Below are 15844 nucleotides of genomic sequence, written 5' to 3' on the forward strand. Positions count from 1 at the left end.
TCTAAAGTTCTAAACCCGTAAGCATTTCTATGCCTACCCAACGAGAAACCTGTCCGTCCGTCACGTAAGACGAGTGCAATGGCTATGACATACCCCCGTAAGCAAACAAAAACATGCACCGGCTCATACCCCCGCAAGACTGAGACTACAAGCACACAGCAAAGTAAAGCGAACAGTGCAGGCATTCATTGAAATCAGCGATACAACACACAGAACAGCATACGTTTCATTAAAAAAACAAGCTCAAAACAAGCCTCTGAACTATCAATCAAACATTGAATACCCCCTCAGCAGATGTAGTGATGGTATTGAAACAGCTTCACTGCACATACACTTTCGCATGTTGATAACGAGCGATAACAGTTTATAAAGTTCGGATCAAGTCCTATAAGGGTGACAACAACCGATAAAGGTTGATAAGGGTTGGATGTATTCCGATATGTTGGATTATGACCGATAAAGCTTGATAAGTGATTATGCTGGTCGGACCCCACCACCCTGCATCGAGATGAGCAAGCGGCACAATGCTTACTCACACTTAGGCAACTGCAGTAGAGTTTCTGCATGATTTTTGTTTTCTTTTTCATGCAGTAAACTGTCACCAGTGGCGGATTATTACCTGGTGCAGTGTCCGCCTCTCCCACATCGCGTTACATTCCTATTCGAGTTACTGAAAAGAAGGTCGCAAAGACCGGAAATCAAGGTCATCATACCGTATTGGTGAAGCAGCGCACTGATAACGACAAAGTGAAGAGACACATGAATACACGACACTCACTGCACTCGCAACTAGTTTATTTTAGAATCTTTATATAGCCGCGCGCCCTCCAACGTTGTGCAAGGTCAGATTAGCAGCACTTTTACAAAACATATATCCGCGCACCCTCTGGCGTCAAAGATAGGCAACATATCTTACACGCTGTGCAATCCTATCCTAATCGTTGCACCCCTAACACATTGATTTTTACTAATTTAATCTAGTGACCTTCCAAAAACGCCACCTCACTATGGCTCAGAAGAACAGATGGTTGACTTCTACAACCCCCTTTTTTCTTGTAAATGTGAATGGCTTCCACTAATTCTCTGGTCAGCTCATCTTTATAGTGCGAAAGAATTGTAGTGTCATTGTACAGCGGTGAGCACTCATGCTGTGCACAATCCCCTTTAATGGGGGAATGAATGTTGCCCCTCATTGACCCTTTGTGTTCCATAAGTCTTGTGTTCACACACCGTCCCGTTTGGCCTATATATACTTTTCAACAAGATATGGGTAAACAATACACAACGGACAATCTGCACTTGACAAATTCCTTTGTATGATTAATCGTGCACCTATATCTATTTCCTTTCATATTTGATGAAACTTTACGATTCAGTCTGGCACAAATTTTACCGAGTTTGTTTGGAGCTGAAAAATCTACTTGTAGACCATACCTGCTACGTGCTACGGTATGATGATTAATCACCAACTCGCCCAACTTTCCACATTACTAGAAATCAAGGTACCCAGCGTTACAGTCAACCTCCAGTGAACAGTCGATGGTGCAATTGCTGCAACGTGCTAAGAATGCCAGCCGATCGGTGTTTATCGACTGAGAACATGTCAGCGCATATTCACGACGACCTCACCCCGTTCGAATGGTACAAGTGGGAATTACTAAAAACGACAACCGCATGGTATTTCGGACGCATTTTCGGTGTGCTGCGTCTGTCATATTGGGACCTACATGGATAATGAATGGTTTTTCGTGTGGTTACTGTTTAAAAGAACGACCTGTTGCTCACATACACCATCGCGCCGCGTGAAACAAACGCAGGGGCATTTCACCACCGCTCATATTTCTTATTTTTATTTCTTGCGGTCCAATAATATTAAAAGAAGATTAACGTGTGCCACCATTTCGGTAAGCTATAGCACGAAAGTTTACAAAAAAGGCAGGCGTAAATATTATCTGATAAGAAGTTTCTGAAATATAGGAGGCATCGGGCGACCCGTATGAATACCGCAGATAAACTAGTCCTCTTCTCAATTCGGGCTACTTGGAAGCAGGTTAACATTTTACACAGCCTTTAACTGCAGTCTTACTTTGCTTCTCACACGCAGCGAGTGTTGAAGATGCCAATGAAACCGGTAAGCTACAACCGCGACCGCGTTCTCCGCTCCTATATTCACTATCGGCGTGCAGCGTCAGTTGACTCCACTCTATTCCTTGGGATTAATTCTTTTACCTACTACAATGCAGCACGCATTATATGGCTCGTCCACTTCCTTCCCTTAAGAGCACGCTTTATCTCGGGCCTAACTCCGCTGCCGCCCATCCAAATACATGTATAATGCAGAAATGATTTTATGAGACAATCTTTGAACCAATTTGAATGAACTTTGTTGCGCTTGAGAGAGAAAGTTAAATTCTAGTGACGTTCAACAGCAAAATTTTGGTTTACGATGCCGCATTTTTACAATAATTTTCGAAAAATTATAAGTTACAAAATCGTACAAGCAGGAAATTTACAAACCCGTAAATCTGCACCGAAAACGGACATTGCAGCACAGTACACGGCATCCATGAGAGCATCTAAAACGACTAATTTTCATATCGCAGTTTAGAGCTGATGTGAATGTGTTACAATGTTTACAAGGATTTTGTAAAAGTCCTACTCATATATTTGTGGCGTATTTCAGAGTGTTGTCCCTGTTCTATTTATTATTTTGTGCAGTTTACAGAATTGCTATATCAGTTCTTATTGGTGTCTTACAGAGTTGTAAGCTTGATACTTTCATTTTGTGCAATATTGCAATTTCTAACATCGTTGAAAAAAATTGACGCCCTAAATGAAAAATTTCCTTACTACAGTCACTGGATTTACATTTTTTCTTTCAAATCTAGCAAACCTACTCAAATCCGGTCGAGTGGTTGCCGAGAAAAATGACTTCTCCATTTCCATATGTTGAGATAGGAGCCCCGAGCTGCAGATTCCTCTTAATAGACTTGTCACGTTTCCGGTAATCGCAGCCTTTGCATTTCCTCAGGTTTTCGTGTTATCAACCGAGTTCTAGCGAAGTTGTAGCACTGCTATTTGTTGTACATTTTTTTTTCAATGAAAGCGGTAAAGTGGCGTTCATGACATGATTAATAGATGACCATTTGTATTCGGCTGGAAATTGTTTTCGCATAATCTATTGTGACAACTTGGCCTGGACGAAAATTATTCTTTAGGGCCTCAAGAATCTGGCTAGGGACCACCAACTCATGTTCAGACTATTGCATAATATTTACCACTTACCAGCTCTATCATCTGCTAATGAGGTCAGTGATATATACCGCGTTAATCTTTACACACACATAATCCCTGCTCCCTAATCAAGCATGCGAAATACTTCTTGCAATAATGTAGTGAACAACAATAAAGTGACTCCGACCCGTCTTCCACAGTATTTTTATATTGTCTCGTGAAGAATTGTGTAAGTGTAGTATCTCTGTAGATATAATTATGTTTCACATATGGCCAGCCACTATCTTGAACATGCATTGACGGACAAGGATTCTCTCAAACTACGGTAGTGGTCCTTAGAGTGTTTCATACATTACCCGCCCCACTCTTCTCAGTGGAACCTAATAATTTGCCACAGAAATCAGGTGGTATCAAAAAGCCATTTAAGGTTGTGCATGAACGGTCAACAAACCAGGAGGTCCTTTTGCATACAAAGTTCCGTTTTCCAGCGCTTCTCAAAAAAGACAAGCGTGAGGCGCAGGTCTAAGTGTGCCCAGTATTCCACTTTACAAGTTCATGCGAAGAAGCACCACTAGTTGAGAAATGACAATGCAGAAGAAACTAACCGGAATTGAATTCTAGTAGCTGTCTCGCGAGGTTTCGTGAAGGGGCGATCCTTCCGATATGCAAAGACTTAGTGAAAGGACGCGCTCGCGAATGAAAGATTCCTCGAAGCACGTGTTGGAAGCAGCAAAACAAAGAAGCGAACGGTGTGAAGTGCGAGGCCATTGCCGGCGGTGTGATTGCCACCTGACCATGTCACGCCTACGCGGGCGAAGCCAGGAGGCGGTGGTTTCCTTGACGTTACGCAACTCATCGGAAGAGCGGTCCCAGGGCGATTCCAGGAATAGTGGACCATCAGCGGCGACCGAGGACCTTGAAAGAAGAGCTGCTTCTGGTCTGCCAGCTGCCGCCGCCGCCGCGAGGCCGCCTCTTGGAGGGGGAGGGTGCCGTGGAAAGGGAATGCCGGGAAAGCCACGGCGGGCAAGGCGCCCAATGGCCTGCCGGCAGCCGGGCTAGCCTGGATCCCAGCGCAGGCGGCCGCGGCGGCGCCTATATAAGCGGCGTAGCCGCGGGTGTTCGGTCAGCTTCTCTCCACTATCAGCCCAGCGGAGCGACGTACGCAAACATGGTGGCTTTCAAGGCAGCCCTCATCCTCTGTGCGCTCGTCCTTCCGGCCTACGCCCAGACCGCAGGGGCCGAGCCTCCGCGCCCGGTAAGGACCCGGTGGCCGAACCACGTGTCACTTGTGCACGCGTATGCATGATCGTAGAAGAAAACCCTGTGAACGATGTCTCCTGTCCGCGGCTGTTGCGAGCCGACAGGGAGACGTTGGTCCCACTGTAGAGCGCCATAGCGAGAGGGTCTTTGTGCATGGCATTCTGTGGAGAGATTCAGACATCTCAAAGCAGGATCCTTAGCCGCGCTGACGGAGATTGCTGACGGCTCACAGCAATTTGTTCGACATCTGTCAATCCTGCGCTGTGTCGACCGACTCAGGTTAGGCCTCTTGAATAATCTAGGTCGCGTAAAGTATACCGCGTATCACTACCACTGGTTCCGCGATAGCTTTTATTGCAGGACAAATGACTGGTCTGCTTTGATAAGCAATTTTCAGCCGCCATGCTCTCAACGGCGAGCTACATTAAGCTTCCGGCAGCTTGTCCTTTGTATCTAGCTCAATCTTAGCACAAAAAAATACTTTTCGATAGTCGCGGTCGACGATCCTTGACAGATGTTTGTAAGACCTTTTTGAGATTGTCCTTTGCGCTACAAAATCCGAGGCCCCAACATGGTCACAAGGTATTTTCTGATTATAACGTCTGAGCACGACTTGTGCAAGCATAGAATTCGTCACCTTAAGTGCAAGTGATTTCAATCTCCATAAAGTAAAAAAAGCGGTTCAAGATATCAAAACTTTAGAGTTTATTACAGCAGATTTATGAAGAGATGAGATGTTTGCTGCTGTTGTGCACTGACTGTTTAAGCGTGGAACAAAGGCTAGCATGTTTTGTAAAATGTAAAACCGCACCTCCTTAATAGCCATTCAAACATGGTGAGCTAGCCCAGCGTGTACTTTACACATTACTCCTGCGCACAGCGGGAGTCAACGGCATTCATGGCAAAATTTGTCACTGCTACGTGTATAGTTAACACCAGAATAATGTGAGGCGCTTCACATTGACCAATTTTGCCGTTGGCTTTTATAAGACAAAGGCGCTTCCTTTTGACCGCAAAAATAAAATAAAAACAGCCGTCCATTGCAGTTAAAAATGCCAAATTATATATGAAGCAGAGGTTTATAAGCATTTGGATTGAAACCAAAATTTCTTCGCCGGTGTTTTCTTTACTTTGATACCTCATAAATGTGTGTAGCCATGAGACAGACGGTGCGCCAACCAATTGGTGAATAGGGCGTGAATGTTGTGCAGTTTTAGCTTTCGTAACAGTCACGGACCACGAGAGCATGTCGAGATAGCGCGGCAGGTGTTCGCCATGACATGACACCAGCAGTCGCGCTAATTTCCGAAGAACGCGCGTTGCAGAAGAGTGGTCCGAGTCCGCAAAGCAGTGAATTGTCGCGGCACTCGCATGTTGGTTGAAGTTTTGGCAACAAAAAAAAGGATAGAGCCGCAAAAGTGTGTCGGCAGGCTCCGTCGCCTAACCTCTTCAATTCATCACTCGGCAGTTCTGACTGAGCGTCGATTGCAATTCGCTCACACGCTGTAGAGAATTACTCTGCGTTGATACTTTTGATAATCACAACGTCTGCTCCTAAGGAAGCGAGCGTCACAAGTGGCTGTAAAATGAAAACCACACCGACGTCACTCTCCCCTTAATCGGCTCGGCAGGCGAACGTCCAGCTGTTGTGTGCAAATTGATAAACTGCCTCAGCGAAGCTGTGTGTCAGCTAAAATTGCCCATTCCGGTCCCTTTCCGTATGCCGTCATTATAGACTTGGGTAGTCGTAAACAGCGTGAAAATATTACACTCAAGTGCTTGGTGCTTCAGAGCAGCTACGCTTGCTTCATCCAACAGTTTGACGCCGGTACCAGAACAAAATAATTTTGTTAAAGCTTCAGCGCATCAGCCGTAATAGAAACATAGGCGACCAGTGAAATAGTTCTGAGAGAGCCTGCTTCGCAAATTCTGTCGTACATGTGGTCTATCAAATCTTCTGAGGAAGCGATTCCGGGATGTAAGCATAACTTTCTGGGCTGACGCGGACGACCTACGCAGAGCGAGGCCGCGAAGTCGCTGAAAAAGTGCAACATTGCTATTTTTGCAACTCCTCCGTAATCCGTCAAAAGTACCTTGAGTTAATAGCAGTTTCTGCCTAGAAAGACGTCACAGGTAAGACACAACGTGCGCGCCACCATTCGAAGAACTCTTCCGACACAAGAGTGATTATGTGTAGCCCCTGGAGTTGGAAACTCGATGCCTGGTGTTGCGAAAGTACACAGTGTCGTTTACTGAGACACTAGGGCGCAGCAAAGTCAGCCCAAGGGCAATTTGGTAGGTAGACACTAGCGCGAGAAAGGTTGATGCCACAACTTCTTTGTCAAGAGCTATGACGCTAGGTTCGCCGTGACAGTTATGAGTGCTCCAGAAGATGTTAAGGTGCGACCCATTTCCGACAACTAACCGAGTCTGTAGTGAACATGATAAATGTACTCAACTCATTGTAGGTGGGAATTTGGAATCATCCATTGTTCTGCAGCGTTTGGGAGCGGCCAGGCCGTGCTGTATCACACCGCAAACTTCTCAGCTGCGTGTCGGAGACCTTGTACGACAACCTAAGTTCGGGCGCCCCACTTGTCTCCACATCGAAGAAAGTCCACTTGATGGAGAGCTCACTTGAGGAACAATGATAGAACGCTATCAATGCGAGAAGGTCGAGCCGGGAAGCGCCCGGGTACCAGACGAACGGGTTAGTCTATATTTAGTGACCCGCTGGCGCGACGTGGCCATCCGCTATTGCACCGTTCGGCGCGACCGCTCGAAGGAGTAAGAAACCAGTTCCCGCCTAGCGATTACCCAACTCTTTCGCGTCGCGATGCGGTCGAACGCCCAGAGCCTACTTTTTTTTAATGGGGTTACGCCTATTCGTGGCCAGTTCGCGAGAGAGCAGGGAGAAAAGGGTCAGCACATAAAGACCTGCGCCGCCGCAGCTCGCTCGGCTATCACCAGTGGCGCTGAGATTGTGTTCGGTCTATGCGGCCTGCCAAGGAGACTGACCTCACAGCATTTGATTACCTCGGTAGGACCCTGCTGATGACCGAGCATACAGTCTCATCGCCTTTCTGATTTTAGCCATTTAAGGGAGCGTTTCGCGCCGGGACTCCGCGTCGCTTGACGCTCCAACAGAGGCTCTAGACAGTGCGTCCCCTTTGAAATTATAGCGGTGCACCACCAAAGCCGCACTTTAAGGACTTTCTGCGGGAAATAGAAACAGCTGCGGTAGGCGTGAAACAAAACGAGGCCCTTGATAAGGCCCTGTCATGAACGCTGCTCCGAAAGGGCGGCCCGGTTCGATTAGTCACCCTTCATACACATATTGAGAGAGCATCACGAGCTGTTGATTTGGCCAGGAAAAATTCCAATGCTGGATGGTGTAAGCCAACTGCTTCAAAAAGAGCCCCGCTCTTATCATCGCCTTCTTTGCCCGCACTTCTCGCCTGCCTTCTCCGCCCACGGCTAGCTTTTGTGCAGCTTATAGTTTTTCATTGTTATTGCGCTATCTACAGTGCCAACTAACGGGCACAAGATGGACCCTGAATGGGAACGAAGACTGACACGAAGACGCTCAATTTGCGTCTTCTTTCAGTGTCCATCTTGTCCCTGCGCGCTGCACATAACGGAATAACAATGAACCAACGAGCCTAATTGAATCCCAGTTGTTACCGATCGCAGTAAGACAGGTGTTCCCTGATGTCTACATCTAGATGCACGTGGTTGCGAAGAGGTCACATCGACCTTAACCCGCCGTTCGCGACGTCCAGGCCAATTAGCAAAGCGAGCATACCCGCGCGAGCGGTATTGCGTCACACCGTCGCAGACGCTCTACCCGAGGAGAGCAGCGAGGTGAAATCAGCGAGCGGCGCATTCCGCCCAGCGCGCGCTTCGTGATCCACATTTTGAGAGGCGAGAAGAAGACGAGAGGGCAGCGATGCAATCGCGCACCGGCACTTTTTCTCTCGCATTTTTTTACTTTCGGGAAGACCGGTTTCGACAGAGGCGGTCGACAACGGGAGCACTGGGTCTCGTTTTCTCCGATATATCGCGACCGGCTTATTTTTCCTCGAAGCGGCAGACGCGACGTGGAACCAGGAAAAGACAATGAGATAGACGCAGTACCGTTTACCCGGCGAGGGTGCGCTATCGCAGTAGGAGCTTTCCGTTGGCCTTCTCTGCATTGGCACCTGGTCGTACAGCACAATTGTTGCCCGCGCTTGAAAATGCCGCTCGCAGCTTAGCCAGCGCTGCTAACCGTCCATGAAATATTTCCGAGACGGTACAGGTCCCGTAAGTCTACCACAGAGTTCCGCTATCGAGATAAAACGGCGACAACGCTGAGGCCCTAAGCATAAGGGCTGGCTTGAGCCGCCAGCGCTCACCCGTCGCCATGTGAGTGGCTTAATTTGGTTCAGGAAGAATGCGCTATTCTTCGCTCGTGGCAACCATTGCAATACTCATCGAGCACACAAACAAGTCCAAACGGCGTAATAAGACGCAGGCGTTCGACGCATGAATTATTCTGCCCTTTTCAGTTCTCGTTCGCTTTCGGTAGCTCTCGCGTTGATACAATTGAAACGCCCATAGCGCTCACAAACGCACAAACACGTCAACACGATTTTATAAATCTCTGTACACTCTTCATAGAAAAAAGACATGGATTTGTCTGAAGCAAACGCTGCGTCAAGTTTTCATAAGGAACCAAGACAACGCTGCATTAGAAAACGTGTCGCAGGGAGCGTGCCTTGGAAACGAGCAATTTCGCTGCTGCGTCACAAGCTCTCGGTTCAAAAATCAAATATACTAAGTATTTTTCTTTTTTTTTGCGAACACAGTTACCCAGCTGTCAATCGCTTACGCCTTGCGCAGACGGATGGCATGTATGATAATGCAGCAGGATATTCCGACAAACTCTGGGCGTGGCCAGTGCTCGTGCTTGCATGCAGTGGGCGCAAGAAAGGCTGAGATGTTCACCGTGCGGGTACCTATTGTGAAACCTTTTGTTGCGGGTCCCTAGATGTAGGTCGGCGGCCGAGGCGGGATGACACCGATCGTCGAGGGAGGGCAGCGTCTAATGACCCCCTCGGCTAATGGCAGTGTTCTGTTTCCGTGGGAGCTCTAATGAACACATGTTTGTTTCGAACGACCCTTTTAACTGCGTCTCGGTGTGAGACAGATACCGAGCACCTGCTCTGCTTTACACGTTGCAACATCGCTAGTTTGCGTGCTTTCCTTGTTCCGTCGCAATAAAGACGTTTTTTTCTTCTTCTCGCAGGAAATCAACTGGGGAAAATGCCCCCAGCTGCAGCCATCGAAGGAGGAAAGAGTAAGTTCTCACGAGGGGGCGGAGGGGCGGCAGGCTGAGTCGCTACACGAGCCCTACACAAGGGCACGCGACTCCAAGTGCTTTCCGCGCGATTACCGTGCGCCGCCAGCGGAGCGCACCGTTTGGCCTTTTCCGCCCACTTGGGCATTTCGCAGTGGCGCCTCACCCCACGCGGTTCCCCCGCTCTGCAGGAAGTGAGTTGACTGCCTACTTGTATTACGAGAGAGAGAAAAGCAACCAAGCGCGTCGCCAACGTCACCTTCGCGGCAGCGCCAAGAGAAATCAGAGCGGAAACAATTAGCGGCCAAGGATGTGCGTGGTAGTCAGCCGCGAACGCGGCGGAGTCCTTGGTGGGCGAGGATTGGCGGCCACCTACTGACCGAGGCTCTGTGGTCGTCCTATTGCCGGCGAGCCCAGTGTGTATGCATGTACGTGCAAGCGCCGTGAGATTTGTCCGCACGCACGCTTTGTTTGGAGAGGCTCCTGTAATCAACAATTGCAGCGTCACGGGGAAAGTACGCCATCTTCCACGATCGATGATTTCTCATAACGAAATGAGCACACGTACTCTGTTGTAGTTGCATCGCAGAAACGAGTGTGCCTTCTCATGAGAATTTCTGTCTTTCACAACAACAGCAACAGAAGGCCCTAGTCATTGACACTTGCCTCGAGAAGGTGCCCCTCCCCGACGTCGAGCACGCCAACGAGGTGAGTTTCTCCACTCTGCCGTTCGCTTACTTTAGGGGGGATTATAGGGCGGCATTTTTGTTCCCACTTGCGCGATGCTTCCCAGGTAACAAAAACGGGTTACCGAGCTTCGCGTCAAAATACGAGCAGAAAGCCACAAGATTGCCTCTCGCAGTTGACTAGCCTCCCAGAACAGCACACAACTTAGATTCACGCGGCCATAAGGGTACGTTTCAGGTTGAGGCATTAACCGCAAGCTGAATGCATATTCTGGTGAGGTTTTCTAGAGCGTTCAATGTAAGCACCGCCATTTGTAGCAAGCTACTTTAGCTCTGCTCCCAGTTTGCGGCTGCGTGGCTGCTAGGGCAGAAATCTTCTCCCTGTCAACGTGAGCAGAAGCAGATGATATTATTACTCACACAGATGTATTGCTTAATCAACGTGGGGCGTCACAAGATTTATTGTAAATGATAGGCCCCTTATAGAGAAGTTGCAATAGAAATTTGACCAGAATTTCTTTGGCTTTTTCTCCTCCACCTTTCATCACCTAAAGCGCCGAAGTCAACAATTTCGGGTAGGCATTGAGCAGCGTACCTGCGCACTTTTGGTACCACATACAGCAGGCACGCATGCCCACGGCACTATTATGTTGGTAACCGCTGTGAATGTGCACCTATCGTGCACCAAGCACTCCCAAAGCCGATTTGGCTTTGCATGACAGAAATAGACGCCGATCGCGAATCCTGTCAAAAGGCACAAAACATGATGGGCGAGGCAGAATGCCCGCAGAAGTTCAGATCAGATCACACTTTTTTCAGGCTTACAAGGGAAAAGAAAATGCATGTGAGCAGCACGGCATTCAGACGCACTGCACGCGAACATTCCAAAGCAACTCACTTTTCGCTCACTATGCATGACACATTGGAATATCTAGCCCTGCGGGAGTGGTTTCGCATTTGCAAGACGGCGGAACATGCGTCAGTGTTATGCGCACCTCCTCCACAGCTCGCGTGTGTTTTCTGCGCAGACCGTGATCCAGCAGCACCGTGAGGATGTCACCACCTGCGCTCTCCACAGCGAAGGATGGGTAAGTTAAACACAGCTCCGAAATAAATGGTGCGCTAAGACACCGATGCTGTTACTTTCTGCCGTGTGCAGTTCAACAAGAACGGCCAGTACCGCTTCGACCGTGCCAGGACCGAGATCTTGAACAAGAAGCTGGCCGCCGATGTGGAGCCCAAGGTGCTCGCCAAGCACGACGAGTGCAAGAAGGAGGCTGAGGAGAAGTTCGCCCACCAGTTTGTTGCTCAGGTGCAGCTGTACCAGGCTTGCATGGATTACCACATCTCCCAGATCTGTGGCATCCAGATCCAGGGCGGGCCCCAGGCTGGTGCGCCAGCCCATGGTTAAGTCTCGCGCCGAGCCCCCGACTGACTCTGAGGTGAGCGCTCCCCGGGGGACCCTCCTGCTGTCTTTGCATGCATCGATATGGATTCGTTGCAATAATGATATCTCTCCTCCTTGGTTAAATGGGATGCTGCACTTTCGCTAGAGCATCCCGCACTGCTGTCATCAAGCTGAAAGTACAGCGCTCCTTGCTTCTCGACGGACTGTGTGCCGCAGTCCAGTGGGATAATGTCAGCTAGCATAATGAGCTCACTTGAAGAAAACCATTGTCGTTTACCCTTCGATGTCGAGGCCTGGGTTGTTGTAAACTATACCATGCTGTGCCCATGAATGTGCGCTTTCTTTAGGCGCGGCCACTTGAAAAATGTATCTTGTCAGGAAGGACTGACGGCTTCGCACTACCGGTTTCAACCTGCGTCGCTTGCCGGTTGAACTTAAGTGATGAGCTTGTTCGAGTGTTCGTCTTCCGCAGAATGCAAAAAATAGTGGCAGGTTAGCATGCAGAGTGGGGCTGCAGGAAAAAAAAACCGTTTGTACACGCTTCACATAACAAGCACTAAACATCAATGAATAGCCTTGTATTATGATAGCAGATAAAAGAAACACTAAGACAAGGCTTTAGAGAGCCAAACCAAAAAATAACCATCGAGCATTTAGAGTCAGCGGCTATTTTTCATTTGCGGCGAGATTGGCGTTCCGGTCAGAAAAGTCCAGGCTGGGTAGAAGAAAACAACAAAGCGAGCAACATTTTCTGTACAAACGTAACGGTTAACGTCGCCTATAAATCAGCACCGCGTACAGCGTAATGCCCACGACCATTGATAAACGTGTTGAAAGGGAAGCGAACGTTTGCTTATACTTTGTCCGTTGGTTTCTTTGACGGTATTCGGCTGCGTTTATTGGGCGAGCGGGTGAAAACAGCCGCTTGCAGGCGGTGCCTGTCGGGTCTGCGGCTGTGCACGGTTTATGACCCTCAGTGGTCAAAGAAACACACGAAAAGCCTGAATGAACGTTAGCGGCCTCGTCTCACAAGAGTCCAAACACGATCACTGCCGGCTGCTAGAAAGGGCATATTCCGCGAATCCTGGTTCTGCAAATAGGGCTCTTCGCAGCAGTGGATGATTCGCGTGAGATGAAAAAGGGCACGAAAATATGCTAGGTCGATACTAAGAGTTGGAGAAACGCCGCTCGTGTGTGGAAGCGCATACTATCCAAGTTGCTTGCCACGTAATCATTAGGCCAGCACAAATGCTGGCCCCAAAAATACTTGCTGTAAGAGCACGTTGTTAAGCGGGATTCTGGTCTCTATTTTTCAATTGCCAATGGTTAGTCCTTAATTACATTTCCCGCAGTCCTTGTCATGCCCAGCACGCCCTCAGCCACCAAGAACGACCTGCTTTTTCTTCCTCTCTTTGCAGTTCTCAAAGCAACGTTGTGATCTAAATCAGCCCCGTGAATCGTCAGCCTGGGCTCTTCAGTCATTTCCTCGTTTCTGCCGACTTCCTGCTGAACCGCGACGCACCTCTGGCTTTTCTGTTTGTCTCACTTCGGACGCCGGCTTCCTTCTTCCTACTCGGCGTCACAACCAAAGGGGAAATGCCACTCTGGAATAAAACAAGCCCATACGGACAAAGGAAGAGCGACAGTACACTATCCCGGAAAGAAAAATAGCGAAAGCCTGTAAGCTCAACAGTCGTCAATAAAGAAGCCATTCATTTCCCCACTTGTAGGGCCTGTACGCCAGTGCGTTTCCTGTTGTGAGCGCATCATTCCTCGCCGGTGAGGTGTGCAAGTGGCGACAAACCGCCGAGAAATGCAGCAGCGACGCGTCCCACGTTTTTCTAAGGCGCCTTTGCGATGCCTTAAAAGGACGTTGTGCGTATGGGCACCCACGGTCTGAAACACTCAAGGCCAGCACCCACTGCCTTCCGAAAGCCGCTTGTGGCGCGCGATACAGGTTTACAGGACGCTGCTGTTGTGCGTTCGCGTAATGCACCCGAAAGGTGCCGAGTGTAGAATGAGCCAACACAACCAGTAAGCGGAAAATAAAAGGAGAGCTTCGCAATTCAAGTTTGCCTTCTCGGCCAGAGCGTCGGTGCACTTGACCATTCCTTGACAGCTCGCGCGGCACACGCCCAGAAACTGCGGCGTCTATCCGACAGGGCGCGCTACTATCGTTCTTGGATCGTTCCGCTACGAGTACGTGGCCCCAAACCTGTTTGTGGCGCTATTTATTATGCTTGATATGTGCAACATTCCGAGCACAGGAGGCAAATATAGTCTCTGCTCACACATGTTAATATTGCTGATTATTGCAGTTCCAATGCTATGTTTTGCTGAGAATGCATGTTTGCAACGTCACAAAGCCGTTTGAATCATTGCAATGTCCATCACTGAGGCGACCAACTCGCAGCTCCCACTGAAAGCTTTTACGCCAGTGATTTTTGTAAGAAAGTCTACGAGGACGCATTCTGACAGAAACGCACCGACGTCCGGCGGGTCCAGCGTTACTGGCATCACGATATTTTTTTTTCGTCACATGAAGGTCCTGGACCGCTAAACCCTAGAAAAAGTAAGCCACGAATGCTCAAAATAATTTATTACAGTGGTTTTCCTAAAGCCACATCTTATTTCATTTCCTAGGAGGTGACTGTGTCGTGCCCTCCTGAAGAATAAAGCCACTATACTAAATTATTTAGGGGATTTGAGGCATTGCTGTATTTTTCTAAAGCTTTGAGTTCCCGGAGCTTCATTGAACGCATGGAATACATATTAGACAGTACTCCTTCAGGATAACACCTCCAGTTGAAGTCGATAAATGGTTCTGGCTGAGAATGGGGCGGATTAAGTGCACACGGAGCTGCATCGGGCTTTTTTCACTTCATTACATGTTTGTAGACGGCACAACCTTAGGACTGCGCTGTTTTCGGGATCGGCCCACACTTGAACCTGTGTTAAATATTTCAGATATATTTCCGGGGCTTTACATACCAAACCAGCGGTCTTATTATGAGTCACGCCGTTGTGGCGTCCATTGCGTAATGGCTACAGTATTGGGCTCCTCTGTTCGAATCCAGCCGTCAGACAATTTTATTGATGCATTTATTTATTTTTTTAAACTAGCAGTTTCGCCCGAGATTCCTCATTGCGCTTGGACAGCAGGTGCTACATGCTGACGTCGGCGACGCCGCAGCACCGTCCTGCTCGTAGTCGCGCCGACGCTGGCGCGGTGAAGCGCCGTGTTGCTGCACGCGTCGGCGGTGCACGAGGCGAGACCGACGGGTCCGCGTTCGCGGCCAGTGACTCCACGCATTTCCTTGCTTGCGGGACAGCCTATCGTGTTTTTAATATACTAAATACAAAAGATATCATGCGTAGTTCGGCCCATTTTCTTACTGGTAATATGTTTCGGAGAGGACAAGCAAAATGCACAGGACCACGCTGTCGTGAAAGCAAGAAAATAACAAGAGCCATGTTCTGCGCGACCTGTACGGGTGTTCGCTAAGTCATACTGGTCAGACTAAGTCAGACGTAGCTTATATGGCTGCGAATACGAAACAAAACAAAGTATCAGTGGTGTCTTTAGCGGAAAGTTGTGGCACAGTTTGTAAAGGATTGGTGGAGTACGATAGATGCATCTGAGATCTGAGCATGAAGACCCCAAGGAAGACGAATGTCAACTTTGACTCAAACAAATGTGGTGTGATGTACTCGTTCAAGTGGGGTGTCGTTCACCAATAGTTCCCGTTTTGTTACGAGGCGCTTGTATTGAGCGGTAAATAATAAAGAGTTGTTTTTTGAACTGTTAACACCGCGCCAAAAAGTATGTTTTCGTAGCAGTGTTTTAGCCTTATCGTACAACTACTGTCCATTTTTCGCTGTGATACAAAAATTTTGTACCACTTGCATGCAGTA

The 15844-nt window shown here is 48.5% G+C and overlaps 1 protein-coding gene across 1 annotated transcript; it reads left to right on the forward strand.

The window, feature by feature from the left end:
• The first annotated feature begins 4333 nt into the window (after nt 1-4333).
• LOC119437592 (uncharacterized) lies at nt 4334-13652 on the forward strand. Its single transcript, XM_037704602.2, has 6 exons — nt 4334-4489; nt 9785-9835; nt 10472-10543; nt 11550-11609; nt 11681-11963; nt 13348-13652. Exons 1-5 carry the CDS (start codon nt 4403-4405, stop codon nt 11930-11932), a joined length of 522 nt encoding a protein of 173 aa, XP_037560530.1. The 5' UTR covers nt 4334-4402; the 3' UTR covers nt 11933-11963; nt 13348-13652.
• Nucleotides 13653-15844: the final 2192 nt, after the last annotated feature.

This window comes from Dermacentor silvarum, chromosome 1, assembly GCF_013339745.2.
Source record: "Dermacentor silvarum isolate Dsil-2018 chromosome 1, BIME_Dsil_1.4, whole genome shotgun sequence".
Classification (NCBI taxonomy): Eukaryota; Metazoa; Arthropoda; class Arachnida; order Ixodida; family Ixodidae; genus Dermacentor; species Dermacentor silvarum.

What these genes read in the sequence shown, in the direction of transcription:
- LOC119437592 (XM_037704602.2), top strand. Translation starts at nt 4,403, where the DNA reads ATGGTGGCTTTCAAGGCAGCCCTCATCCTCTGTGCGCTCGTCCTTCCG. An exon ending in AGCCATCGAAGGAGGAAAGA is followed by an intron (nt 9,836 to 10,471) that starts GTAAGTTCTCAC and finishes TCACAACAACAG; the next exon opens with CAACAGAAGGCCCTAGTCAT. An exon ending in CTCTCCACAGCGAAGGATGG is followed by an intron (nt 11,610 to 11,680) that starts GTAAGTTAAACA and finishes TGCCGTGTGCAG; the next exon opens with TTCAACAAGAACGGCCAGTA.